Source organism: Lindgomyces ingoldianus (genome assembly GCF_010093535.1).
Source record: "Lindgomyces ingoldianus strain ATCC 200398 unplaced genomic scaffold BDR25scaffold_16, whole genome shotgun sequence".
NCBI lineage: Eukaryota > Fungi > Ascomycota > Dothideomycetes > Pleosporales > Lindgomycetaceae > Lindgomyces > Lindgomyces ingoldianus.
Genome location: NW_022985177.1, coordinates 939,964 through 953,139, shown reverse-complemented (window position 1 = coordinate 953,139; position 13,176 = coordinate 939,964). Strand labels below are relative to the sequence as shown.

At 42.8% G+C, this 13,176-nt stretch overlaps 2 protein-coding genes across 2 annotated transcripts; one reads left to right on the top strand and one right to left on the bottom strand.

Annotated features, from left to right (window-relative positions):
• Positions 1-5,459: 5,459 nt before the first annotated feature.
• Positions 5,460-7,553, bottom strand: BDR25DRAFT_314467 (uncharacterized protein; the record flags this gene model as incomplete). The annotated part of the gene is made up of 5 exons (XM_033691453.1): positions 5,460-5,495; positions 5,629-5,897; positions 6,108-6,216; positions 6,368-7,255; positions 7,410-7,553. 5 exons carry the CDS (start codon positions 7,551-7,553, stop codon positions 5,460-5,462), a joined length of 1,446 nt encoding a protein of 481 aa, XP_033547637.1.
• Positions 7,554-11,365: 3,812 nt separating this feature from the next.
• BDR25DRAFT_32616 (uncharacterized protein) lies at positions 11,366-13,132 on the top strand. The gene has a single exon (XM_033692257.1). It carries the CDS (start codon positions 11,439-11,441, stop codon positions 13,071-13,073), a length of 1,635 nt encoding a protein of 544 aa, XP_033547636.1. The 5' UTR covers positions 11,366-11,438; the 3' UTR covers positions 13,074-13,132.
• The last annotated feature ends 44 nt before the right edge of the window (positions 13,133-13,176 follow it).

Sequence of the window (13,176 nt, the reverse complement as noted above, 5' to 3'; positions counted from 1 at the left end):
GCAAAAGTAAGCAACTTAGGTGTGTGAGCAACTCGCCTATAAAGTACGTTAAAGTTAGTAAAAAGTCTACATAGTAACACTATCTCTCTTAAAGACCTAGAGACTATCTATACAATATATAGTAGTTAATTTACTATGTAATCTATTAATTAAGTTAATTAAGTTAATTAAAATATGCTAGATTTGCTAATTAATTAAGTAATTTACTCTAACTTAATTAACTTAATTGTTGCTAACTCTAGCTACGTAGGAACCTAGTAGGCAGCTTTAGAACACTAAAGAACAACAAAACTTAGAGAATATATTCTAAGCTCTAAGAGCACAAGGGCAAGCTAGCATAAACGTAGAATGAACACTAGAGAAAGACTAAAGGTATTATTAGCGTGGTTTTCAATTTCAATATGTGCTAATTAGATTAATTAATATTGTTACTAATTAATACTAGCGTGTATTAGCAAATATTAGTGGATTTATAATATTTACACAGATGTTCTTAGCCCTCTATAAAAAAAATTTAGATTTTTAGATTTCTACATTATATAAATAATTATTTAAATATAATAGCTTCTAAAGCTAATTTATTACTTTTTACACTAAAATTATACTTCTCTTGTATAGAGAAGTTATTAAACTAAGCGCAAAAGAAGACTTCTGCTCTATAAGAACATACTTAGTTACTATATAAAAAAAAGATACACATTATAAAAAAATAAAGCTTATATACTATAAATATTATATAAAAACAGTATATTTCTTAAAGTCTACTATAAACTTTTAAAATTACTTAAAGACTAAACATAATATCTGCTTTAAAAAAAATAAACTTGTTTATATAAAAACTTATAATTAACTTTAATATCTCTACGCACAGCTTTACAACATAGAGTAGTTAAATAATATTAATACACTAGCTCTTTAGAATGTACTAAATTAGCATGTTATTTTTACAACGCTTATTTTAGTAGTAACTATAAGAAGGCTCTTATTTTAAATAGTTAAATAGCTAGAGTTTTACATATTCTATAAGGCTCTAAATTTAAAGGTTAAAAGTTATATTATAACTACTTACTTTACAGTAAATAAAATAATCTAAAGTACATTCTTATCTTACACGAATATTATATAAAAAAAGCTTTAATTAGTAATATCTAAGGTACACATTTTTATAGATATCTAGACATCTCTAAATAAGCATCTTCTACTTAGTGTCTACGCACACTTTGTACATTAAAATAAAAGATTATAAAAAAAGCTTTTTACACTTTATATAACTTTATTATATAGTAAAGAGAATTAGTTCTAAACACTACTTCTAATACTTTAAGACTATAGTATTGTGTAAAGACTTAGTGCTATTATTACTAATAATGCATCTATAAACAACATCTTATGTTATACAATCTAAAAATATCTTTAAGAAGACTATAATATAGAGTAGAAAGCGCTACACTAGTGTATCTAATATAATAGCTATATTCTTTATCTTACTATTAAGGCCTTCTTCTTCTAGAACCTAATTCTAAAAGATAAGCTTATATTATATAACATTAAAGATAAAAATAGACTTAAAGTAAACTTAAAGTTAAAAAATAACTAGTTTTAAGCTTTTAGTGCGCTTAGTAAACTTTATAACATTGTTATATACACCTAAAGCTTACTAGGTTGTATAAAAGACTTTATTACTCTTACTAATAAAAAAGTTCTACTTAATAATTATATAAAATAAAATAGCTAGCATTAAATAATTAAAGTTACTTTAGAATATAAATTAGTAATTAATCTTTATATAAAGAAATATGTAAAAACTTTAGGCTAAACTTTTCTTACTTTATAAAATTAAACTATGCTTTATATAAGGTAACGTACCTAACGGGTTGGCCGGCCACACGGGTTGGCCGGCCACTTTTGCCAAGCCCCTACTAAAACCACCCTATTCTCTCGCAAAACAGCCCACTTTAGCCCTATATAAAGTAATACAACATAAGATATTATTTAGAGTCTACTTCTACTACTTACTTACACGTACGCAAGTTATGCCTAGTTTAATTACACTACTTATATTACCTTTAACTTAGCTTACCTTCTTTAGCGCGCACCTGCGTCTTTAGCTTCTTCCTATTACTACACGCTCTAAACTTCTTTAAAGTAGTTAGACAAGCTCTATTCTTAACTATTAAGGTTTTTTTTACTTAAATTTACTTTTTTTTATGTAATCTATGTTGTGTAGCAGCCTTATTTGCTGCTTAAAGCTTTATAATCTTATAGCCTACTCTATTACATTAATACTTTAAATAACTGTTATCTACTTTTTATTACTTTGCTGTATTACTTTTAGCTGTCTTTGTCTCTTTAAAGCTATAATAACTGCTTTAGTTAATATCTAGCCTATTATAAAGCCTAACTTATTAAAGTTATACTTGTCTTTATTTTAGATACTGTACTTAGCTTTTATGTTAGCTACTAGGCAAAACTAGCCCTAGATAACCTCTAGATTTTTATAAAGCACTCTCTTATAATTATACTTATAATTAAACTTTATTATAAACTTAAAGCAGTGCTTAACCTACATACTAGTCTAGTTTAAGCTAACCTAGCCTAAATTACGCTTTACAGGCAAGGAATTAGCTATATTAGCTACAGCTGTAAGCCTAAAGGGAAATCTACGTGTAATAAGCTTAAGTATGTACTTAATAACTACCTTTTTTTTAAGCTTAGTTAAATTCCTTAATTTAGGCTAGCATTCTACTTATAAAGGCTGTCTAGCGCGTTAATTGCTTAGTGTTGTGTAAGAGACATTATAGATAGCTACAGCGCGTTGTAAGGAGAGTTTTAAGTCTTATTTAAGAGCCTAAAGAGCAAGCTGTATCTAATGTTTTTTAGAAGATTTAATCTAGTGTTGTTGTTAAGGCATTATGTAGATAGGTAGAGTTTAGTAGGGGCTTAGCAAAAGTGGCTGGCCAACCTGTGTGGCCGGCCAACCTGTTAGGTACGTTACAACTTTTTTTATTTTTTTAAGAGAGTTACATTAGCAACTTAAGAACATAACATAATTAGCAGAGCTTGCTCTGCTTATTATATTCGGGTTTGCAGAACAAAAAGTTGAGCAGAATCTCCTCTTTTAGACGCGCTAGTTAGTTAGAATTTCTTTGGATAAACCCTGGTAACGCTGTTTCTCTGTCACCTTATGTGTTTCTTAAATTCTTTTTTGAAAAAAATGTATACCTAATGTAAGTGCACCTTTATGCTAATTTGCATGCAGTTTGCTCTAGCATGCGTTGTGTAAAACATGTTTAAATTATGGTTAACATAGAACACAAGCGAGTTAGTAACATAAGCAAGTTAGTAGCCTTACTAACTTTCTTTACCTTTAAAACAACACAACTTAACAACGCATTAAAATACTATAAAAATGTAAGTATCTAAGATAAAGTAGCGTTTATAGTATTTTTTTTACATGTGTAAGAATTATAACTAGGCTCCCTGCAGCAACTACAGCGCGTAAGAGCCTGTTAACTTTGCTCTAATGCTAATGCATCCTGCTGCTTACTCTGCTCTGCTAGCTGCTATATGTCTTTTTAAGTAACTATATCTACACCTTCTTTAATTATTATATCTTCATGCCTTTAAATCTGCCTTTTTTTACACGCCTTTTACTTTGTTACAGCCTTATTAGCTTTTTAAAAGGCAGAGACCTAATTACATAGTAGTAAAGCTAAATACATTACTATTTTAGCACTTTTAGTAAGATAATTTAGTAACTAAAGCATTTATATAAAAAATAAGTTTTAATGCTATTAAATTTTTATATAAAGTAAAGTTAACTGCGCCTTAAGTTTATATATGTTACTTAGTGTTTACAACACCTAGAGAGCCTCTAGTTAAGGTAGTAGTAGTAGTAAAGGCGTACAAATAACTACATTAAGCTTTAATAGTACTACTTTTAGTGTAAGTAAAACTAGCTCTACACCTTTAAAACTTATGTAAATATTTTTTAGTGTAAAAGCCTTCTTAAAAGCTGCTTTAAAAGAAGGCAGAAATTTAAGCTTAGTAATATGCTTTATATAGCAGTAAACTAAGCTATTAATTTTATCTTTATACACATACTTTAATAGTAAAAAGCAGCTAAAATTAAGCAGCTAAAAGAGATGTAATAAATGTAAAGGCATATAAAGCATGTAGATATTATTCTTTTTATAGAGGTCTTTAAATATAGCTAAGTAATAGCTTATATAACTATTTAGAACTAAAAGTTAGCGCGCGCCTACTATTCTATTCTTAGTATGCTTAATAAAGTGCCTTAGCTAAGTAACTTTAAGATTATTATTAGTCTATTTATTCTTACTTACACTAATCTTCTAGTTGCCTAGGATATCCTAATCCTTATACTAGGCAGATAGGTAGTACTAGGCCTTAAAGATAATATATAGTAGGATAGCCTACTTTATAGCATTAATTCTCTAAATAACTATAACTTACTTATAATTACCTAGTTATACTACTTTAAGCTAATAATATTTTTTTAAGCTAGTAATAACTATTTAAAATGTTATTTAGCTTATTATAAAGCTAGCTTTATTAAAGTTAAAGGTATCCTTATCTAAGATCCTATAGGTAGCCTGCGTACACTGTACAAGCTTAAACTAGGTCTGTATTATTCTAGGATCCTTGCATAAAGCTTACTGCTAGTTATATAGTTAATTAAAACATATAGTAAGGCTATTTATACACTTAATAAAGTTTAGCAGCTAGTTTTTTTCTACTAGCTAAGCACTGCGTGCAGTAAGCAGATTGTTAGCTATAACTTGCACAGTGTTTAAGCTAGGCAAGAATTTTTATAAATTAAAGTTAAGTATATGTTTAATAATTAACTTTTTTTTTAGCTTAGTAAGCTTCTTTAAGTTAAGCTAGTAATTACATTATGTAAGTTAACTAGCGCGTTAGTTGTTTAAAGTTAATTAGGGCACATTAAACATAGCTGCAGCATAATTTACACTTTTAATTTGCGCGCAATTAAAGGCTTAGATAGTAAAGATAATACCTACTTTATTTAAACATAATTAAGAAGTAGTTAGTTAAGCTATAGTAGTTAATAGTTAACGCGTTGCGCAAAGTTAGTAAGGCTACTGACTTGCTTATGTTACCAACTCGCTTGTGTTCTATGTTAACAGAGTTAAAATTCTTTTCAGGGTATATTAGGGCTTACTATCCTAGCCTAAACTATGATAAGAGTTGCAACTATCATGCTCAACAGTGAGGTAACGCAATAAAGGATATAGAGTAATGGATAGAACCCAGCAGCAGGGTCTTCTGAAGCTCTATCGTTGAAGTCTTAATCCAAAAACACAATTTCTTCAACCGCTTTATTCACTATGACTTGGTCCCTCACTTCTTCATAGCCAAAAGAATAGAACAAACTCTCAAATACCTGCTCCTGGGTCCACCTCTCAGGCTTACCCCGATTAATAACGTTGGTCCTCTATATTGAACTTGCCCGCCTTGATTAATGTCCAGCCAGAAGAATCAGCTCCATTTCAGAAACAGCTCCATTTCAGAAACCAGTCATACATTCAAATCCCACAAATAATCCACCCATTACGACCCCATCCTCCCCGAATTAGCCCCACTCACATTTCCCCCATCCAGCCCTCTTCCACCAGCCGCACCATCTCCTCCAGCACCAACAAATCCCACTCCAACACCTCCGTCTAGTTCTGCACATCCCCCAGCTTGTTCAGCTCGCGCGTTCTCCCCCGCCAGCGCGCCCGTCCGCTTGCGCAGCTCTGCCTCCTGTGATGCCAGCGCCGCCGCGTTGTCGTGGATGACGGCGGCGCGTGATGTGATGTCTGTGTCCAGCGCCCCGCTGAAGCTGGCGAGGGAGGTGGTGATGGCCACTTTGGCTTCGGTGATGCGTTAGGCCGAGTGGATGGGCGTGCTGGTGGTGGTGGTGGGCGGAGGGTTTGAGGAGGATGGGAGGGTGGTGGGCGAGGATGAGGACTTTGAGGATACCATGGTCTCGTTTTGGATGGCTTGAGATGCTCTAGGTGAATAAGGTTGTGATATCGAGAGCTCGATGCCCCGCTGCGATGCTATGGGCTACTGATATACACCTCCAAGCAAGAGTGGTTGTCGTGCAGCGCGCTGGATGAAGCTGTAGAGTAAGTTCGCGATTGATTCCGATACTTTCTCAACTAGTTCAACGCTGGTTGAATGCTGATTCTAACATTAGATTTGTAGTCTAAACCAAGCCCTTTCTAGATGCATTCGATGGCTTCCTCCGCGGGAAGAACTTATGCTTGATCGCATAAACCGCCTCTCTCCCACTCAAGAAGACAAAGTCACCTATTATCCCCAGGATGACCAAACACACAACTATCAGAGTTGCGACCGAGAACCACGCTGAGACACCATAAAACGATTGCCAATCCTTCTTCGCGCCCACGCCAACTTGCATCGCGCTTAACACGACCGAGAAGATGCCGAAGAAGAAGAGGTACGGTGCGTAATACTGCGCGAGGTAGTCGCCGTACTGCCAGACAATTTTGTGGAAGTAGGTCTTCTTCAAGAGTAATGGAGACCACAGATTCAGTCTCCGCAGTCGTAGCTCGCCGAACCGATATCGCGGTGAGACTTGGCTGTCCTGGATTTCGGCGAAACTGGAGATGAATATCATGAAGTCCTCGTACGTCGCTGTTACGGGGATGAGATGTTCCTTGACTGCTATCCTGTAGTCAGATTCATGTCGAACCAAAAAGTTGTACGACCGCATGTATCCAAGGACGGCTTCTATCAGCTTCGCCTTCGCCTTTGGATCCGAATTGGCATTTGAGTCGTCCAAGTAGTGTCGCCAGAATGCCCACGACAGGAGACATCGAGGAATGGGTTTGATGAACACCTTGCTATCGATCCAGCAGAGATGTAGCTCCGGATTTTCGGTTATGACAATGTTTCGGCCGCGGACAACCTGTTCATGCAGAGGATTGCAGTGGTCGCTCGATGGTTTGGCGACTAACCATAGATGCGGAGCCATTCTGTTCAGATCCGGCGTCATCATTTCACGCTCTAGGACGTCCCGGACATCTAGTTCGGCTAGGGAGATTCTTGGGTGTCCAGGAAGGCGGAGAAGTTTCGATGTCGACGTTATTTGTTTCTGTCCTTCGACCTCTTGAAGCTGGAGCTCGGAACAGAGCTCAGTCTCATGACTAAACGGTACTGTGGCCAACCCCATGCTCTTCATTTGCATTGCCGATAAAGGACGCTGAAATGTTCGTAGAGCAACGACTCGGAGTCATTAAACATGAGGTCGCACAAAAGAATGACCACAGAGCGACGGGTTTTCTGGGCCCAATGTCAGGAATCGAGGCTTTGGTGAGGATTCCCAGCAGCAAGTCTACCCCATACTCCGTATGTACTCTTCGGGTGGTTGCAAGAGACCTCGAGACTCGCTGTTTGCGCGGTGCAATCTCACCCTGCATCGAGCTGAAACTATTCTCGAGCGCCACCCTGCGGAGCGCCCCGCCCCCATCGCGACGCAAAAAGCATTCAGCCCCAGCCATGCGGGTGGATCTGCTGCGGTCCACCCCGTGACAATGCGTCTATCTCAGTCGCACGGTCCTCTTATTCCTCGACCTCCTACCCGGTTCCCAGATTCTAGCTGATTGCGATCTATGAGAGTACTATGCCGCTTCTTTGGTCGCAGTCATTCATTGAAATCGCCAATTGACCACCATGAGGATCATTCTTCAGTGGGCATTTGAACCTCTCAAGGAGCAGGAGAAGCAATCTCGCGATGCGAGGCTCAGTGAGCTTCACACTCCCAGCATACCATATGCGGAGCGACCAGCTGGTGATCCCCAGTATTGCGGAGAAGCAGCCGTAGAGTATGATACCGACTCCTCGTTGTTGCCCTGAGCCTAACATGTGCCAGTATCATCGCCGTCCATGGCCTCGACTCCGACCCGGAGACAGGATGGGCGCGGAAGCTACCTGATGGGTCTCGATACCCCTGGCTGAGAAAGAAGCTCCCGAAAGGCATGCCTGATGCGCGGATCCTTACCTTCTCGTACCCTTCTTCCTTTTACGGCGACCCGACATATACATCGGTTGAAGAATGCGCTAGACAATTGTTGCGAGAGATTATCAGAGACCGCCGCCATCCTGGAAGGCTCCGGATGTGCCCAACGAGGAAGAAGCGTCCAATCGTTTTCTTAGGACATAGTTTCGGTGGTCTCGTTATTAAAAAGGCTCTTCTCATCGCCAACGAATATATCACGGATCGGATGCTTCATGATACCAAGGAAGGCCTCCGAGAACGACAGAATTACCAAGACATCCTCTCCGCGGTCGGTGGCCTGCTCTTCTTCGGCACTCCTCACAAAGGCTCCTCCTTCTCCCGTTGGGCTGAGACGAAGATGTATTTCGGTTCAATGTGCGGACAAGCCACATTTCCAGACCTTATCAGACTGCTCCGGTCACACTCGTTAGACCTTCACGACATGCAACAAGACTTCAAACGGCTGTACAGAGGAGACAAGCTTACTCAGGCACTACTGTACTGTTACTATGAGATGAAGGGCGTTCCTCTGTACCCGCACATAGTGGTCAGCAAAGCCTCCGCATGCATATCCGACGCCGAATGTCGAGGCTTCAACCTTACACACAAGGAGCTGAACAAGTTCAAAGCTGGAGATGATCCAAATTACGACGTGGTGTTAACAGATTTGGAATATGCTGTCACGAACTCGGCCCAGCGCATCGCCAAAACATTCACTCCTGGTAATTACGGGACGACAGGTGCATCCGAAGCAAGCAAAGCCGTCGAAGTTGCGCTGAAACCGGCCACCGGCCAGCTTGATCAACTCCGTACGAAGCTCTCCCATCGTAGACACACGCCCAAATCCTGCATGTGGATTCTCGCTCATTATGACTTCAAGCGCTGGATATCCAATTCCAACCGCCTGGACTCTTTCTGGGTCTACGGGAAAGGCGGAGCCGGAAAAAGTGTGCTGGCCGCGTACATTATTGACTGGCTTCGAACAGACCAAGGCCGAGCAACCGGCGCAAACTTCGACAGCGCTGGCCTTCCCGTATGTCGCCTGGACAAGAACAAAAATGCCTGTGGATACGTCAAGCAAGAAACCACGGTGCTCTTCTTCTTCTTCGGCGTCAATCGTGCGAATCAGCATGTTGTCAGTTTCTTGGGAACTTTGGTGCATCAACTGCTAGCAATCCACTATGACAATGAACAGCTATTCGCGACGGCTAGGAACTTCGTGGACAAGCGAGTGCGAAACCCTGGTGCGATGGAAGACGAGGAGGCAGAGTTCATCAAACTCCTCGTTGATATGCTCACGCTCCTCAGCAGACCGGCGTACATCATCGTAGACGGAGTTGAGGAAAACAGCGAAGACGATCAAGGCATCGCATGTCTGAAAGCTCTTGCTAGGCTCAAGAAGCAACTCTCATCGCCACCGAAGGCGAAAAAGGACGAACAAACCCAAGCCGAAGCAACGTCAAATCAAGCAGTACGACTACAGATCATGGTGGTCAGCCAGGCCACCAGCTCCATCTCCTTTGCCATGCAGGAGACTCTCCCGAGGCGCGCGGAAATTGACATTTGCCGCTATACTGAAGGCGACATTGCCAACTTCGTCCAGACCAAGGGCGACGAATTGATGAGACAAAAGCCAAAGCTGCAAGACTGCAGAGACAAAATCGTCCAGTCGCTCACCGATGGTGCTCAGGGCGTGTTCCAGTGGGTCAATGGAGCCTTCAAGCTGTTGGAGAAGTACGCGGGAGATGTTGAAGGCATTGACAAATGGCTAGGTAATCTACCACCAACTCTCACACAAACCTGGGAGAAAGTGTTTATGCGATTGCCTAGTGGAAACGAGGCAGTAGATGCCCAGAGGAAAATCCGCCTCGCTCTCAAGCTCCTCACCGTCCACGCCCGCCCTCTCACTGCAACTGAGCTCTACTATGCTTACACCATTGGCACCACCGGGTTCCAAGAAGAGGATGATGGCACCTTCAAGACGATCGACGGCGAAGTTAAACGCTTAGTCAGGGGTCGGGAGCAATTCAAAGACAACCAATTTGCTATGGAGGAGATTCGCGGCCTTCTGGATTCTCTGGTTGAATTCGACATCCAGAAAGGAACCGTGGAGTTAGTGCATGATTCAGTTCGACAAGCACTGCTGCTGCCAGATGATTCGGAGAGCCACCCTCAGAGCTCTGCCAGCGAGCAACTACGGTTGGCGGGATATCAGTTCACTGGGCGCGAGGCTCAGGCAGCGGCAGCTGAACTCTGCATGCGAATTGTTCAGAGCTCCACCTTATCGCACGCAACTTCGTTCGCAACGACACCGATTCCATTCGTGGAGTATTGCTGGGACCACTGGAAGTATCACCTGAAACGTTCCTCAGCCAGACCTGGCGTTATCCTGGATCAGATGATCAGAGGCGTCAGTCGTGACACGATTGCTTTCCTTGGAGCGCTCACGGAATTTGTCGGTCGAGATCTCCCTCCTGTGGGTGGCCGATACTCTGACTTGGAGTACATTCTCTGTCTGAAGCGAGCCCGCGAATGTCTTCTGCCGGCGATTGAGCCCTTGACAAACATTCAAAAGGAGCCCGAAGATGCATTGTCAACGACCCTCTTCGGTTATAAGAAACTGGTCGTCCCAGAAGAAGATGCTCCTCTAACAGCGTACGAGATGTGCGAAAACTTTGTGAGAAGGGGTTACCAGAGGGTTCGCGGTCGTTTGATGCCAAAGGACACCACTGTCATCCGACTCCGTATCGATGCATTGCTGGAGAAGCCAGCCTACAAGAAAGCTATATCAAGGTCTGGAGGGACATCTGCGTTGCTAGAAGCTGCTCGCAATCTCCGTTCTGTGGCTCTTCGCTTCGCCGTGAACCCAGTGTACAGCGCCTTGATATCTAGCGCAGGCGGTACAACATTCTCGCCCATTCACCCACTGGTCTATGCTGCAAGTCTTCTAGAAGAGTGCGGAAGCGCCCCATTCTGGGATCAGCTCTCCTCCAACTGGGATCCTATTGACCCATTCATCTGCAACGATGACGACCCGCAGGCGGGACCGGCACGCTTCGTCCTTCAATGCTTCGCCTGGAGAGAGCTGCAGGACCAAATCCCAGCGAATGCAGAATCGAATCGCCAATACATGCGTGCTGTCAGCCGAGTGAACGCACAGCCCAACCTCGGCGGTCGACAGCTGCTGCGCGCATCCACCGAAAACCGAGAGCAGGTGAAGCGCCTACATGGAATGTCTGGTGGCCAATACATGACCTCGCACGTCATCCTTCAACTTTTTGGAGGCAGCAACGAGCAGTCCTTTATGAAGACACTCGTCTACAACCCCATCGGACAACACCACATTCGCTCCAATCTGCTTTTGAACCAGGATGGCAGCTATCTTGGAATGTTCGAAGACCCAAAGCAAACACTAGCACGCCACGCCCCTGAGTCCCTCGCGAGAGCCCCAGTGGCGGCAGCATTGGAGGCAGTCCCAGCCATCCTAAAAATTTCCTTTGTGAAATACGTCACTCTCCTTTTTGAGGGTTTTGGCAACGTCGCATCTCAAGCTATCGCAACACATGCTCGGCAGATGATAGAGGTGGCCCAAGGCGTCCAGATGACAATTCGCCATGTCGATTTCCTTTGGCGAACGGCCAGCCTTGCCTCGTTTTTCCATCTTATCCTGGCAGCATTAATGTTCCTCGTCCGCAACATCTACTTCCCTTCAATTGGAGCACACTACTTGAATAACCCGATGGATCGCCTTCGCCTTGCGATCAAGGAGCCTGCACTTTATCTTCAATCCCAGTACGACTTCTCGTGGTGGTACTGGGCACGAGCTGTATCGACGACGTTAACCTTCAACTTTTGTATGGGATACCTTTCGACACTCGGAGTGGGGGTCACGCTATTCTTCCGCCAAATACGCACCTCGCATCCCGCCTACAGTGGCTGGACATACCTCTCAGAGTACGCGCTCATAGCATTCGCGTCGTTCATTCACTTGTGCAGCTTGCAAAGATACCTGATCAGTGTCTTGTATCTGCTGGGCACAATCACCGCTAGCGGGTACATCATGATGCACGATCAAGCGAAAATCTATTCGATCCTCACCTTCACAGTCTGGTACTGGTTCTATTCGGGTCTCGCCATCCTGAACAATATTATCATTGCAGCTTCCGTTGCGGCTTTCGGGTTCTGGGGATTTCTGCTGGTCCTTGCATCATTTGTACCGCAGTACTACCTCATCAAGCTGGTAACTCACTATCAGCTTGCCATTGCGTGGGTTTTATTGTGGCCATTCAAGCCGCTGGTCTGGGCGGCGAAGCTTGCCTGGGTTCTGTTTCTCCACACCTACGTCCATGTGCTGCAAATATGCGGCATTATCGTTCTATGCGGACTGGTCTTGCTTGCTTTCCACTGGTTCCGGCAACAAGTACAGGATCCATACGACATTGAAGGCTCGGTGCGAAAGCTTCGCAAAGCGGCGCACCTAGCCAGACTTACGCTGAAGGACGCAGAGCGGAAACACATCGGCGAGTATCCGCTCGGGGGCGGGATTGAGGACCAGCCACAGGAGAAACCTGCCTCGGAGAATGGCAGCGCTGCTCCGCCACAAGCAACAGCGTCGAGTGCTTCGCCAGATGTTCCACCAGCTCCTAAACCGATGAACAGCCATGTCTTGAGGCAGCCTCGGCCTAATTCGGACATCAATGATTCTGTCAGAAACTTTTTCACGCAATCCCATAAAAACATAGATGAGTCCGTCGAACAGCTCTTCAACAAGGTCCAAGATCCATCGGCGTACTCGTCTTCACCGGCCGCCAGCCAGCCGCCCAGTCAAGTTTCCCCAGAGATGGACCCCGAGGAGTTGTTCAGGCAGTTCTTCAGCGGCGAAAATGGCTTCAGACAGACCAATACTAATAAATCAGTGGCGGAACAGTTCTTGTTCAACATGAAATCTAGAGATTTCAGCACTAAGGGACAGAAACCCTATGTATTTGGTCAATCCAAGGTTGCATCGAGCTTCACGAACTAGATGAAGAGTAAACCGGCAGTACCCTCTACTATGAATCCACATCAAACTCAGCCGGTTCAACCACCGGCCCAATTTTCTGTTCCGCCACCTCAAACCCAACCGG